At 39.8% G+C, this 16,539-nt stretch overlaps 1 protein-coding gene across 1 annotated transcript; it reads right to left on the bottom strand.

The window, feature by feature from the left end:
- Positions 1 to 887: 887 nt before the first annotated feature.
- kptn (kaptin (actin binding protein)) lies at positions 888 to 13,145 on the bottom strand. The gene is made up of 12 exons (XM_083987161.1): positions 12,706 to 13,145; positions 11,617 to 11,699; positions 11,442 to 11,526; positions 11,306 to 11,360; positions 10,433 to 10,511; positions 9,477 to 9,550; positions 7,562 to 7,668; positions 3,946 to 4,041; positions 3,785 to 3,848; positions 3,548 to 3,683; positions 2,712 to 2,879; positions 888 to 1,525 (listed from the first exon to the last, which is right to left on the bottom strand). Exons 1-12 carry the CDS (start codon positions 12,905 to 12,907, stop codon positions 1,361 to 1,363), a joined length of 1,314 nt encoding a protein of 437 aa, XP_083843287.1. The 5' UTR covers positions 12,908 to 13,145; the 3' UTR covers positions 888 to 1,360.
- Positions 13,146 to 16,539: the final 3,394 nt, after the last annotated feature.

The raw sequence follows: 16,539 nt of genomic DNA, 5'->3' as shown, positions 1-16,539 counted from the left end.
AAAAAATAAAGCTGCAGCAACAACAACAGCAGCAGCAGCAGCGAGCGGAGCGATCAAGCCATGGAGACAAGTGCAACAGCTTCTCGTGGGGGGAGCGCGGCGTGGCGTGGCGTGGCGAGGCGCGGGGAGCTGAGGAGGAGCGGCTCTCTCTCTCTCAAGTCATCTTCTTCTTGTTCACGCCATGTTACCGCGGTGAGAAGTGCAGCTGTTGTTGTCGCCTTTGTAGTGCGAGAGGGGACGGGTCCAGGATCCAGGCGGAGCGGAGTGGAGCGGAGCACACGGTGCCGCTGACCGGAGACCAGCAGGCACGGCTCAGATCCACCTGATGTCAAGAAGACACATTTTGGATTCATGTGACTTTTTTTTTTTTCCTTTTCTTTTTTTTTTCTTAACCGATCTGACCTTTTATACTTTGACTCGGTGTTTGTGAAACTTCTCGTTGCTTTATACTTTTTTTTTTTTTTTTACACTTCTTGTCAGGCTGAAAATAGAAGCTCAGGTAAAACGATAAGCGCAGTGGGAGCTTTATGGCTGTAACAGTGTGTAATAGAAACACTGCAGTAAATATCTGGTCTCAAGTTCAGTCTTAAACTTTATTTTATGACCCAGTCGGCCTATTTATACCTAATAAATATAGAATGAATCGAGAACTACTTTGATAATCAAGTTGTGGTTTCATTTTTATTTATTTAAACAGTTTCATACATTTTCCTGTCCGAAAAAAAAAAGTCAGATAGTTTAAAATGATTTTTTTTGTCTGTTTGTCTTTATTTATTTATTTTACTAATTTATTCATTTCATAAATGCACTTAAAGTAAAACCAGACTGCATTTAACCAAAAATGCACAGAAAAATGATGATTATTATGATGATGATGATTTCTCTGACAGAACCAGTGCAGTTAACAGAAGTTATACGACATCTCATCACTCAGCAGGACAATGATCTCTGACATACAGTCAGAGCAACTCTGAGTTCTTTGGGGGTTAAGAGGTGCAGTATCTCTGTGTGGTGGAGTCGGTCATCTGATCTGACTGAGGGTCAGTCCACCTGCTGAAGAAACTGAGCAGCAGTGAAGGCCTGAGAGAGAACCACCAGAGAAGACACAGAGTATCTAGACTTCAGTCACAATGTTCCATTAAATATTAAATATATTTTGTTGGATTTCATGTGTCTGTGTTAACATGGCTCGAACTCAGACACAGTCCCTTCAGTTGTGATGGAAACCTCCTTGAGAGATTTGACAGTAGTCTCCATTATTTCATTTCAAACACATTGTCGAGCTCAGAGCCAGTCCCCCACACTGAGCATGAAAACAGGTTCAGACTGAACCACATGGAAACAAACTGCACTGTTTTCATTAATGTGATGCTGTGTGAGCTGCACACTCTTCTTTCTTAGCCGGAGCATCTTTCCCCTCAGCGTCTGGAGCTTTAATCGACTCCAGCTCAGAGCCAGCTGTCAGCGCTGACACCCTCCGGGCGAGCCTCTCCAGGACCAGATCAGCAGTGCTGGTGAGACTGTGCTGAAAGGACAAAGAGGAACAAAAGGACACGGCATCAAACCAGATGAACAGAGACATTTGAGGGGTGGGGGGTTGCAGAAAAAAAAAGAACAACAGAAATCTCAGCTCTGTGTGTTGTTTTAGAGGTGGTACAGTAGCTACCTTAGGTTGTTCTATGTTCAAAAGACACATGAAGAGAGACATTAAAGGAAGAGTCTGTAAGATTTTCTTGAAAAACAAAATATAGACTTATACTGCTTAATCATCACCTTTGAGCTTCTACTCATGTGTGGTGGTGACTGTGTCTGTTTAAAACTGCAATGAACAAACCTACAGACTCTACCTTTAATTGTGAACAGGACCTCATGCTAATATTTTTTCTCTGACGTTCATCAATTTTGTTACCTTAAAGCAGAAGTGAGTGATCCGGTCGTTTTCGCTAATGCTGCGTTCCAGGCAGGCTTTTGAAATCGTAAATTACAGCTTCAAGTCACAACTTACGACTTTGTAGCGTTCCAGGCAACCCACTCGTGTTTTTCCGACCTGTTTTACCGGTGAAAGTCACTATAACGGCCACTCGTAACTTCCGACCGGTGAACTCGTACCAGATCGAACTGGTACCACTTCACGGTCGGAAAAATACGAGTTTCCTTGAATGCACCATAACAGTCCTCGTCGCTACGTCACCACATTCACGGCGTTCCTTGGCTGCACACACAGCCCTGCATGCCGTTCTCTCTCCTCATTGGATAAAAACTGTAGGATACGATAAATGTTTTCTCTTCGGCTCAGAGCAGAGCAGAGGGACTGAGAGACCCGTGTTTCGGTCCAAACACTCTATGTAAGTGATTGCTGTCGGAAGATATAACTATTTAAGACTTATATTAACACAAATATATCACTCACTTCTGCTTTAACTTTAATGCAGAAAAAAAATCGAATTAATTGTTTCTGTGAATTACAGACCACACACAACCTTTAGACTCAGGCCATCAGTTCATTTCTGCTGCAGTTTCTCCTTGTGGCCAGTAGAGGTCAGCAATGACTTCATGTCCGTTTTAATTTCGCTTCTCCACCATAAATCAAAACATTTCTCAGTTCATTACAAAGCCGTCATGTTCACCTCAGAGGCAGATGAGCAGAACAACAGTGGACACAGAGGAGGCTCAGCTGTGGTGCTGGTTAGCATCATCATGGACCTACTCACCTGTAAGATGTGCAGTCCCTTCAGTGTGAGGACGGCCAGCTCCTTCAACCCGTCCCCGGTCAGGTCCAAGTAGATGATGGAGAGCAGGGGACTCTTGAAGCTCCGCCTCCAGTGGAGCTGGAACTGTCCTCCGCCACCCGCTGAGTGGAACTTGTAACACAGGAGTTCCTGCATCATGGCAGACAGGTAGAAAACACTGTTATCATGTCCACCTCCTGTTCTGTCCTGTCCTGTCCCATCATTTTTAATGGGCTAGAGGCTGAGAGGCACTGACAGGAAGTATGAAGAGAGAGAGATGGATCAGCACATTTTGTTTTTGGTCCTTTAAAGGAGACATATTGTAACCCTTTTCCACAAATGAAAATAGTTCCCAGGTGTCTCAAAAACATATCTGTGACATGCTTTGTTCAATATACCTCAAGGATCAAACATCACAGCTCTTTTCATCCTCTCAAAACAGCCCTGTTCAGAACGGCTGCTTTCAGTGCCTGTCCCTTTAAATGCCCTTCTACCGGTACCAGGTAGGGGTGGGGTTATGTAAATTTGAAAACTAGTTACATTATTGGAAGACAACTGAGGGAACAGCTCATAAAACCACATTGATTTCAACCTAGGGAGCCTGAACATTACAGATTTTTCTGTCAGTTCTCACATTTTGGGGGCCGGAAGGCAAGACAAACACCCACATATATGTTAAAGAGCCTTCAAAAAGTGATATTTCCATAATATGTCCCCTTTAATGAGTTTTAATGTTATTGGAAATGTAGAGTATCAGCAGTTTTACAGTGTGAAGTACATTTAATAAAAAGCATCACATGTAGTAGAGACGGTCTGACCTGTCCATATGTCCCCAACAGCACCTCCATCTGTCCGTCAAAGTCCAGGTCGATGACTAGAGCACAGAGCACCGCGTCACACTGGTCACTCTCTGAGAGACACGCTGAGCGAGACAAACCACAGTCCTGCACATCTCTGACAACACATACACACACACACACACACACACAGAAATGAAACTCTGCATTCACACAAAGAGAAAGTGTGAATAAAGAGAAACTTGTTGTGGTCCGGACCTGTAGACGACTGCCATCTCAATGGTGCTGGTCACCAGGAGGTTGTAGCTTTTCCTCTTCTTGCCTGGGGGGACAAAAAACAGCCGTCCTGAGGAAGACTGCAGACAGAGAACGACAGAGAGACAAAGTACAACAGAGCACTGACGTGGACGTGGACGTACCTGTGTCTCCGCTGGGCTCGGCCTGGAGGCTCAGAGGAAACAGCAGCACTGTAGAGATGGGACTGTCGAACTGGACCCGCCAGCTCTGCAGAACCTCTGATAAACACAAAACAACACACACACACACACACACACAAAGCTTGATGCATCTTGTTTTCATTTACTAAAAACAAAAACATAATAGATTATCTTTAAAGCTATAAGGGACCATGCAGAACCAGTGTGTATGTGATGATTGCAGTCCTATGATACACATTGAATATAGACTTCATTTAGTTTTAGTTTATTTGCACATAGCCTGCATAAAAACAATGAAAATAATGAAATTAAACATTTTGCAGGAGAGGTAGAAGCCAAAAAAGGCTTATGAAAATGCCTCCCCTATGTAAAAACAACAGCAGTAGTTGTCCAGGTAAAAAAAAAAAAAAAAAGGATAATACAGAAATCCATAACATAAAAAATAGGAGAAAAAAAATCATTAGCAATAGATATAAGATAGAAAATGAAAGATAAAGAAGATGTGCTACAAATCCTGACTAAAGAATGATAAATGATTATAATGTACTGAAATTAAGAATGTAAACGTGTGGATCTTCAATATGCATGAACTCCACTGTGAGAATATTAAACACGGTGCCTGATACAGTGAAGACAGAGCTGGACTGTGTGTGACATCAGAGCTGCTCTTTCTCACTTCAGACATGTTGGCAGCAGGAGCAGAGAGGCTGAGTCCTGGTCCTGGTCATGCTGCCTTCACTGTCCCCTCAACACAGCTACAGTACCATTAACACCTGAGCCGGTCCAGCTGTGACAGGTGAAGTCTCCATAGTGACACACACTGCTCTCACACACTGCTCACACAGCAGGATGGGAGGAACAGGACAACCTCTTGTTATTCTGACTGGTGCCTGTTTAGGAATTCTTCCACGTTGGACTGCACCACTGTCCACTGTCCACACCGAGCGAAAAGACAAGAATATGACTGCTGCTGTGTTTGTTGGAGGTTATTTACATATTAAACCACACTCTGGACTCATACAAGTAGTGTTGATATTGGATGTTGTTGTGGCTCACACATCACACCCAGGCTGTATCATCACTTTTTCACTGTCCTGTCACCTACTAATTCCCAAGAGAGCTCTGAAACAGCCAGTCAAATCAGCCTGAATAGGAACAATAGGCTACAGTTGTGCTTGAAAGTTTACATACCCTGGCAGAATTTGTGAAATACTGGCTACATTTCAGAAAATATAATTGATAATGCAACAAAACTTTTTTTTATTCAGAGTTAGGGGCTGGGCGAAGCCATTTATTATCACACAATTGTGTTTGATCTTTTTGAATCCTAATTAAAAATGCAAACACCAAAATGGCCCTGATCAAAAGTTTACATACCCTCAAAGTTTGACCCTGATAAAATACACACAGATCGACACAGACTGGTTACTCAGGGTAACTGTCCAGGCCTGGAACATGACTGCTTGTAATTAGTGTCTGTGTATAAAAAGTCAATGAGATTCTGGGCTCTTGACAAACACCTGCACATTTCATCCATCGCTGCACTGACTGACTGGATTCTGAGTGTGGGGAAAGCAAAATAACTGTCCAAAGTCCTGAGAGAAAAGGTTGTTCAACTTTATAAAACATAAAAAGGATATAAAAAGATATTCAAAGACTTGAAAAAGCCAATCAGCAGAGTTAAAGCTCTCATAAAAGTGGAAATTGAGGGGTTCTGTTGATACCAAGCCACGGTCTGGTACCATCAAAAAAAATTTGGTCAGACTCTCTGATGATCTTTTTTTTTTTAAATGATTGTGTTATTTCTGGATGTCTCAACAGTTTAATTTGAATCCCATTAAAAATAAGAGAAATCTGTTTTGTCTGATCACTGATGTTTTCCTTAATGAATGGTTCACACAAAATCCTCTAGGGTTTGTAAACTTTCAAGCACAACTAGACATTGAACTCAACATAGATAAAGGAAATTAATGCAGAAAAAAATGTAATACTAAAATAAATGCAAAATACAAATATTTTGGGTTTGAAAGATGCTATTTCTGTTTTGTTTTTTACATTTATGCATTTTAATTGCATTGCAATTGCATTTACATTTTCAAAGGTTTGTTTAATCATGCATGTCTACATCAATTACAAAATTGATGTAGACATGCATGATTAAACAAACCTTTGATAATTTTATTTATTCCATCCAGTCAATCATGCAGCTATTACTCCAGCTTTATACTGAGGGATAAATATAGGACACAGGAAAAATACATAAATAAATGTAGATATACGTTTGTTAACGTAGAAATAAGGTAATGAATGAAAACAAATGTAGCAAATTGTGGATAAACACATAAATAAATATTCAAATAAACAAGCAGATGTGGAAATGTTTATTTGGCATTTCTTAATTTATATTCATGTTATATATTTTCCTTAAAGGGACAACGAGGAGTTTTGGAAAGCAAAGTGTTTTCACACTACATTTCCCATGAGCCTCTGGTGAAATTCTAGGACCGGCGCAAGACGGACAAAACATTTGCCAAGAATGTTTTCAGTCAGTACGTTTACATGACACTTGAAAAAAATGAATTATTGCCTTAACCCGACTATAACTGGACAACTGAAGTGCATGTAAACACCTTAGTCCGACTGAAATCGGAGTTGGAGAACTCCGATTAAGACACCCAGATAATGCGATTGGAATTCGATTTTCTCTGTCATGTATACACCTTAGTCGGACTGAAGCTGGACAATGCATGTGCGCATGCTCCACAACCGTAGAGACGGCAGAAAGTGGAGCAGAGAAGCTGAAGGAACCGGCAAAGTAAAGAAGAAAACTCAACATCAGCGCCGATTCAATGTTTTTCACACAGCGCGACCAGCAAGAGTGTTTTATTTTTAAAAAGAGAGAGAGAGAGAGAGAGAGAGATAGAGAGAGAGAGAGAGAGAGAGAGAGAGAAAGATGAAAAAAGGAAGCCCGTATCCTATTCTCAGCGCGAATTCGGCCCAGACTGGCACGTCTGGTCGGGAACTGCAGTTAAGAATTTATTATTAAGCTCACTAAGTTGTTTATATTCAGTTTTTTACGAGGTGACAGAAAAGTCAACAGGACAGGTCAGTTATTCGATTTTCTCAGTTGCATGTAAATTCAGTCAAGGACAGAAGTCCGACTAGACGCCAAAATCGAATTTTGAGCATAGCTGGATTAAGCTCTGCATGTAAACGTACTGATTGATGAAGACTGAAAGTCGGAGGCTGGAAGATGATCAGATACCGTCGTAGTTCCGACCATAAACGGCGATTCGGCGGCGTTATTCCCATGACGCCGGGCAGCGTTCGGGAAACCGAAACTAGGAAATGCTGGGCGAGCCGACCACTAATAATAATAACAAAATAACTATAACAAAAGAGTAAAGACAAAACAATATATTTATCAAAAATGGATCCAATAACAAGTGGGTAATGTAGATTCACACCCATTAATATGAGACTCTTTTATAACTGAAAGCAAACTCCTCGTTGTCCCTTTAAAAGAAGTCTGGTCTTGTGCACAGAGGTGTGACAGACCGGAGCCTCAGTAGAGACACCGTGTGTTAACGTCACTCACCTGGTCCAGTCTGGTCCACCAGAGCCAGACCAACACAGCCGCTCTGACAGCCGAACGCTGAGATCCTCCGGCCATCATCTAACGTCATGGTGTCCAACCACAGCACACTGCATGGAGGGACGAGACACACACACACACATACACACAGTCCATCTGAATACCTATCAGACCTACAAACTCTGGAGTAGTGAAAAAGGTGACAAGTTATAAAACTAAAACCCTCTTCATTCACTTCTACTACCCTGGTTGACATAAAAAAGGTGACTGTAGCCAAAAGGTGACCAGTTTGCAGGTGTGCTACATACACTATACAGGTGCATCTATGATAGAGGTCAGCAGTCTTAGTGGAGCCACTGAACCAGACTAAGAGACCATTTGTTTGGAGTTAATCAGCTGATTAGAGCGTGACATCATTAGGTTACAATAGTGAACTTTTCACTATATTCTAAGTTTTTGAGATACTGAATTTTGAGTTTTCATTATGAGTCATATTCATTACAATTAAGAGAAATAAAGACATGAGATAGTCTGTGTGTAATATGAGTTTCACTATTTGAATCTGAACTACTGAGATAAATGAACTTTTCCACTTAGATGAACCTGGACACACATTATTTTTGTCATAATGAGAATTATTTGTTTTAACAGGACCTTATAACCAGACTTTTTATTACTAAACTCTAGATTATAGAACTTTATTAAGAAATATAATGTCATTGTCAATACAGCACTTTACTAATGTTTAATGCTAAATTTAACTTGTGTTTTAATCTGACAACCTTACAAAAATCTTACAATTGCAACTGTGTTTATTTATTCATGGTACCTATTCATTGTATTATCCACTGTATTTGTATCATTGCATTTATTGTATTCAGTATATTTTATTCTATTCTAAAGCCTGACCAGGGACAAAGACTGCAAATTAGCTGAAGCTAGACGTCTTAAACTGTAAGCATCACATTTTCCCATTTTCTGTGGCAATGTTGTATGTATTGTCCCTGTTAAATAAACATTAAAATAAAAAATATATATGTCATTAAAACTAAACATAAATGTATTTTGTTGTGCCGTGCACCACAGTATCAGCTCCTAGTTCCCTATCACAGAAGACCAGAGTAGTCTCCTCTCCTGTGGAACCAGCTCTCAGCTGCTTTAGACCTAAACTGGGGTCTTACCATGATGCAGTAAATACTCTCTCCCTCTCCCTCTCTGTTTATATCCTACTATTTCATGTCAGTAACTTTGTATTGATCTTTCCTGCAGTTTGGATCCTCCTCTCCGTGTCCTCATTTCCATGTATCTCTGTGTGGATCAGCAGCAGCAGGATCCAGAGCTGCCACTACAGCAACTTATCACCTTATCAATATTATTATAATACTACCAGTTTGTATTTACCTACTAGTATTAGAGTTCTGACAATACATGACTAATAGCACATACAACAACACAGTAACTATGAGTAATGTTATTCATTTCATCTCTATCTCTCCACTCAAACCCACCACTCTATACAAATACAACTGAATTAAATTGAATTGAACTTTTTTTCTATCAATATTTTTTGCATCATGTTCTAAAATAGGTCAGTTTGGTTTTGTGTTATCACACGACTTCAGAAAATCACACACAAGAGAGATAACCAGTGACTGCGTACCTCTTCTCTTCTTTTCATTTCTGACACAATTTTGCTGTTTTTAAAGTGAAATGAAAGAAAAATGTCATGACAGTGACTCACAGGTTTCTGCTGGTGTCACTCACCACACACAGCCCACCACACAGTGATATCAAGAGCTGGCGGAGCTGCACGCACACACACACACACACACACACACACACACACACACACACACACACACACACACACACACACACACACACACACACACACACACACACACACACACACACTCACTTGCTGGGCAGCTGCTGCAGCTCAGGGAACAGTCTCTCCACTGGCTGCTCTTCAAACTGGTGCAGGGAGGCGTTCTGTCACAAAACAAGGGAGTCGGGCTCAGTGATGCTCTGATATGAAGTCGATGACTCAGCACCACTGCTGGTTTCAACTGTCTCGTTTCCTGACACTTTCATCCTCTATGTGACAGAACCATGTCCCATGTTGTCAGCTGTGGTCAAGGATACACTTTGCTGTGATCTTCAGATAAACATCTACATGTCCATGCCTTCTCACACAATAGATTGAGTGAGATTCATTAACTGTATAGATGTTAGAGAGACAATTTGGAAATATAAAGGACATGATGAACATACACCGATTGTTTTGTATTGTGTTGGTCCCTTTTGCTGCCAAATACACAAAATGGTAACAATTAACTAGAGTGTTGAACTACACGATCATGGATTCACATTGATTTGACTGATTGTACAATGTAAAAAACAAACCCCAAATTGCACTGCTTTGCCTCTGATACAATGAGGCATTTATTGTAATCACTTTTAAACATAATATATTCTTTTTATACACAGTTCTATGTAGTTTTTACCTGTTGGAGGGCCGTGTAGCCGTGTGTAGAGGAAATAAAATAGACCAGTTGAGGACTCAACTTTGACAACATGTTCACCTGCTGCCTAATATTTCCCACCCACCAACAGGAGCCATGATGAAGTTATTCAGTGTTATTCAATCACTTCACCTGTCAGTCATCATAATGTTAGGCCTGATCAGTGTATGATATAATCAAATAAAGAACTATTTTGTAATAACACAATGATAAAATATGTACTTTTTTCAAATATATGAACTTTAAAATAAAGAAAAATATATTTAAAATGAATTAAATTAGTATAATATTTTCATCAAAGTTTCTCTCTCTCACACACACACACACACACACACACACACAAGCTGACCTCCTTGAACAGGTGGATCCTCTGGTCATGTCCACTGAGCAGGAACACAGTCTCTCTGCCTCCATCGTCACACTGAACTCTGTCACAGACAGAAGAGGTTTAAGATGTTTGTTATACAGATACACTGTCATGTTCTCTTCACTATTGATGACACTTACACTCTGTCACAATAAACTATGTATTCCTCTCTCTCTGGGATTCTATAGGAGCAGCTATCACCATAAACGTGAACAGCGTTAAAGGGATAGTTCAACATTTTGGCAAATTGGCCCATTGCCATAATCCCTATAGTCATAGCAGTAGGATTGTTACCTTTAATTGTCGGTGGAAGCTATTTTTAGAACGGTGGAGCAGAGCTGCGAGCTGCTCAGAGCTACGCAAACTCATCAAATACACAATCCAACAACTCCAAAACGCTCTGGTGGACAAGTTGTGACCTGCACATTCACCACACTATGAGATAATAACAGAACGTTACGAGTCAGAGTTGTTTTCGAGGTAAATGCAGAGACTGCTTTCCGAAAAACTGCCCTCAACAGAAGCGCGCATCAGCGGTTTTGCATGAATTTACCTCGAAAACAACTCTGTCTCCTAACGTTTGGTTATTAACTCATAGCGTGGTGGATGGAGTTGTTGGATTGTGTATTTGAAGAGTTTGATGAGGGAAACCAAGAAATACCATTAGCCTCCATAGCGTAGCTCTGAGCAGCTTGCAGCTCTGGTCCGCCGTTCTAAAAATAGCTTACACCAACAATTAAAGGTAACAAACCTACTGCTGTGACTATAGGGATTATGGCAATGGGCCAATTTGCCAAAATGTTGAACTATCCCTTTAATAACAGAGCTTATTGGTTCAGTGTGTCTCAGACTTACTCTGTGTGGTAGAGCTGGAAGGGCGTGAACTGCAGCTCCAGATTCAGACAACTCTCTGTTCACAAAAGACACACTAACATCAGAACATCTGTCAGACGGAGTACTGTGGTGCACATCTGGATTCTGCTTCACTCACGTGCGATAGACTCCAGGTTAAACTCTGAGCCGGGCTCGTAGTCGCAGTAGATGTTCAGGAAGGGAGTGGCTTTGTCCCCAGAGTCCTGCAGGAGACCAGTAACAATGCTGAGCTGCACTCACTCTGTCTAAGCTGTACACACACATGTGACTGATGACTTTTAACATGAGAATACCTTTATGAATGTGATGCCCACCACCAGGCCTCTGTTGGGTGGAGACTTGTTGAAGGCATCAATTGAGACAATTTCTGCATCGACTAGAAAACAAAAAGAGGGACAGATCACTGCAGCATCAACCAACACATCATACACAGAAGTAAAATATTAACGAATTATTAAGTAAAACACTTTTCATTTGAGTTTCTTTGGGTTGGGAACAGCAGCTGCCACTGTTCAACACATCTGAAAAATCTCCTCAGACTCCACTCGCCCACTGTCCTCAGAAAACAACCTTCTCCCATCAGGAAGAAGATTCCGTATGGACCGAAGTGCAAAACACTTTAGCACTTTGCACTTTTTCTGGCACTTTAAATTGTCTAATGTCTCTGTATGTCGCTGTGTTGTCATTGTAATGTATCTCCTGTTTTTAGTCCTGTTTAAGTAGTCAATGTCTGTATGTGATTGCATAATTTTTTTTAAATCTTTTCTGCTGTGAAGTAATAATGTAGCATGACGCCCAAGACTAATTTCCCCGTAACACTTTATAATAAGTAGGCCTACACACTATTAAGCATTAGTTAAGCATTAAATACTGAATTCATCATTTATAACACATGAATACTCATTAGTATGTAGTTTATAAATACAGTTAAAAATGTTTTACTCATCATTGATAAGCACTAACTGTATTTATAAAGTACATACTAATGAGTATTCATGCATTATGAATGAAGAATTCAGTATTTATTAATGCTTAACTAATGCTTATTAGTTTGTACAAAGTTCTACCAGGGGACAATAGTTTACCCTGACCCCTGACCTGATCTGGAAGACAACATGTGAGCAGCATCACACATGCATCAGGCAGACGATTTATAATAATAATAATAACAACAGTAACTTCAATTTATATAGCCTTTTAAAACCCCCCAAGGTCGCTTTACAGTGGAAAAAACAAAACAATTGTGATGTAAATAAGGTATACAAAAGGTGTGATTCTCACAACATAAAGCAGCCCTTGTATGGTATTATATAAAACATGATTACACACAGTGTTGTATCAGTCCCTGTGGGTTTTGCAGTAGGCTACAGATAATCCAGTACCTGGGATGTAGGTGAACTGGATCTCCTTGGCAACAGGTCTGATCTTGTGCTGCAGCTCCTGGTACCTGAAGCACACCACCTTCCCTTTGAGCGTGGCCGCCAGCAGCTCCTGCTCCCCGGCCTGACACAGGCCGTACATGTTGCTCTGGGACGGGAAGCGGCTGAAGCTGTCCTCCACGAAGGGGTAGAGCTCCCGGAGCATCCTGAAACCCTGGCCCCTCGTCAGCTTCAGCACTAGAAACACTGTAGTAACGTTAGTAGTGTCACGCTCCACCAGTGGAGTCACGATAACACGAAGCTAACACAACAACTGTCGGCCATTCATTTTAAAACAAGCCACAAGCAGCTGCTTCCTGGTGCAGTAGTTATTATTTAGTGTAAAGAGAAGTGTTTCTATCTGTTCACACCATGGGGGTATCACATGAATTATGCTAATGCAGCTCTACGCTCTTTGTAAACAAAACCTCGGCGCGTTAGTGTGACGTATCGGACAGCTGTCGGCAACGTCATCATGGGTGCGCACTGGTTTTAGATTTGCGTGTGATTAGAGCATGGATGGATCTAATGTAGCCCATGGATTAGAGCAGTGGTTCCCAAACTTTTTGTGGCCAAGGCACACCAAAGGACAAGTAAAAATCTCAAGGCACACCTATTGTTCAAAATAGCCTTCATAACACGTGTTATCACTTATATCATGTAAAATATCTGTAAATGTGCATAATTATTTAATAATGCCAAATAAAATGTGACAAAGACAACTAGGTTACATTACTCACGAAATCATATTTATTAACAAAATATTTAAAAAAAATTAATTTGAAACTTCATCAAATTAGGCTTCATCAAAGCAGCAATACAACCATTTAAACCAGACAGGTCACAATAAGGCAGTGGAAACTTTGCAAAATGTCATCACAGAGAACTGTCAATGCAAGGAAGCTGCACCGTCCATGGTCCTACAGATTGATCAGTATTGAAACATATTGTGCGAAATATGGGGTTCTCTTTGAGGTTTTGTTTTTTAAGAATTGTTTTTAGGTATAGAGTTTGTCTCTGTATTATGAAATGAGCGCATACAAAGTACTGATAGTAAATTAAAAATAAATATTTTTTGTGTAGCCTAGTTGTATATTGCAATATTAATGTATGGTTGTCACAAAATCCCACAGCACACCTGGACTTGCCTCACGGCACACCAGTGTGCCTCGGCACACTGTTTGGGAACCACTGTGTTTCTTTTTGGGGTCTTTAGACTGAAGTATGTAACCTGAGGAGACATGAGGCTTTATACAATCTGAAGAGGCGCACATGGCTACTTCAGGGACACCGGGAAAGTTGAAATCCTACGAATTTGGGGGGTTAGAATATAGATTGAATTAAGCATTGTATTATTTTTGCTCTCACTTGTATTTTTCTTCTAAAGGAAGAGTTGCACATTTGTGTTTATACCAACATTATCTGTAGATAATTATGAGAGGTCTTCATTTTTGACCCATTTCCCACCCTTCCATGAACACACACAGGAGAAAACAAAACTGCAATATTCTGGAGCAGACTGGCTGGAAGCAGTAGATGTAGTATTCAAAAATGCAACTGTGGAGGATATGGAGTCTCTAATATAGATGTAGCTTTTCATGTAGGGTGCCCAATCGCAATTCAGACGTTATGATAATAATGATAATAATTCATAATTCATGGGTTCACAGTCATGACCCCATTGAGACAAAATGACAATGAACTAGTCTACTATAGCAACCTGTTTCCATAGTCAATCATCATACACTCTAACAAATGATGTGCTGGCTCAACGTAAAAAAATTGAGGTAAGAATTTCCATGGACATTTTTAAGTTATTTCAACTTAGCCAGTATTAAGTACATGCCACAAGACTTCTCTAGTTAGGCCAACTTAATTACTTAAGTACAAGCAACATGATTTCCCTTGTCCTCTACAAGCTTATTTAAGTCAAACCAACTTAATTTTAATTGTGTTAAAATTACCCCTTTTAGTTATTCTAACTTATTTATTTTCATTTCATTCTACTCAGAAATGTCCATGGAAATTGTTACCTCAATTTCTTTTAGTAGTAAGAACTTATTTATCTAAGTCAGAATATATCACACATTGAACTTTCAGTTTGATCTAACTGTTTATTCAAAGACAAGTCAGCATCTCACTCTACAGCAACAGGACTGAGTGTATATGAGATATATATATATATATATATATATATATATATATATATATATATATATATATATATATATATATATATATATATATATATATATATATATATATATATATATATAAATAAAAGTAGCATTCATAAAATAAATTAAGAAACTTACAATATAAAATATCCCTTTAAAACAGTCTTTTGAACACAGCATACAATAAATTAGGAAACTTACAATATAAAATAGCCCTTTAAAACAGTCTTTTGAACACATTTTGACAGTCATACTCTTGAGTCTGATTTTCCCATGAATGTTGACTCCAGGGCAGGCTGACAGTAGTGATCTGTCTTAATTCTTGGTTTATCTAAATAAAAAGAAAAGGCACAAATAAGTACAACATGCTAATTTATACAATTTGCACACAAACTACTGCAAAGAAATGGCAGTGCACACTCATGCTATTCTAACAACTAGCTTATAACTAGTCCTGTGGCATCTCAACAATATTTGTTTGACAACTGCTGACAGAGAAACAGCATCTAGTGGTGAAAAACGATTTCTTGTAGCCTACTAACTGTACTGATAGCTGTTGTGAATAAAACGAGTCAAGATTGTACTCACCAAGCTGTAAAGTTTGCACATGGGTGTCTCCAACTCTGTGCTCTGGTCACTGGTGTCTTTCAAATCCTGTGCTTCCAACAGGCATGCCGCATGGTTCGCACTAAACATGTACTAGCAGTTAGCCTGTACTCAACTTCTAACAAAATACAGACACAGATTTTTAAGTTGTGCTAACTGAATACACCTCTATGTTAAGTTAAAGCAGAAGTGAGTGATATATTTGTGTTAATATAAGTCTTAAATAGTTCTATCTTCCGACAGCAATCACTTACATAGAGTGTTTGGACTGAAACACAGGTCTCTCAGTCCCTCTGCTCTGCTCTGAGCCGAGGAGAAAACATTTATCGTATCCTACAGTTTTTATCCAATGAGGAGAGAGAACGGCATGCAGGGCTGTGTGTGCAGCCAAGGAACGCCGTGAATGTGGTGACGTAGCGACGAGGACTGTTATGGTGCGTTCAAGGAAACTCGTATTTTTCCGACCGTGAAGTGGTACCAGTTCGATCTGGTACGAGTTCACCGGTCGGAAGTTACGAGTGGCCGTTATAGTGACTTTCACCGGTAAAACAGGTCGGAAAAACACAAGTGGGTTGCCTGGAACGCTACAAAGTCGTAAGTTGTGACTTGAAGCTGTAATTTACGATTTCAAAAGCCTGCCTGGAACGCAGCATTAGCGAAAACGACCGGATCACTCACTTCTGCTTTAAGGCAGAAATATCTGTTCAAAATTCATGTATTATTGAGTTACGACAATTTTATTTATTTTCATTTAGACCAACTTATCAAATTAAGTTATCAACTCATTATAATGTATATGCATAACAAACTTAATTTTTTAAGCAGAAAAAGCTCTTGATTTTGAGCTATACAAACTAACCCCATGAATCACTTTTTAGAGTGTATAGCAGATTATTCTACAAAACTACAATACTGCATGTGATAAAATTTGATATTGAAATGTTGGCTAGACTAGCCTATAGCCTGCATAATATAAGAGAATTCAAAATAATTTGAAAACTGACTTTTTTCATCC

This window comes from Trachurus trachurus (genome assembly GCF_905171665.1).
Source record: "Trachurus trachurus genome assembly, chromosome: 14".
Classification (NCBI taxonomy): Eukaryota; Metazoa; Chordata; class Actinopteri; order Carangiformes; family Carangidae; genus Trachurus; species Trachurus trachurus.
The sequence above is the reverse complement of the archived record's forward strand: the minus strand, read 5'-3'. Positions and strand labels throughout refer to the sequence as shown.

Excerpts from the sequence above, each read along its gene's own strand:
- kptn (XM_083987161.1), bottom strand. The coding sequence starts at position 12,907 with ATGCTCCGGGAGCTCTACCCCTTCGTGGAGGACAGCTTCAGCCGCTTC. Across the intron at positions 10,512-11,305 it reads TTCCAGCTCTACCACACAGA|AGTTCAGTGTGACGATGGAG; the intron begins GTAAGTCTGAGA and ends TGTCTGTGACAG. Across the intron at positions 7,669-9,476 it reads CTGCAGCAGCTGCCCAGCAA|TGTGCTGTGGTTGGACACCA; the intron begins GTGAGTGTGTGT and ends CCCTCCATGCAG.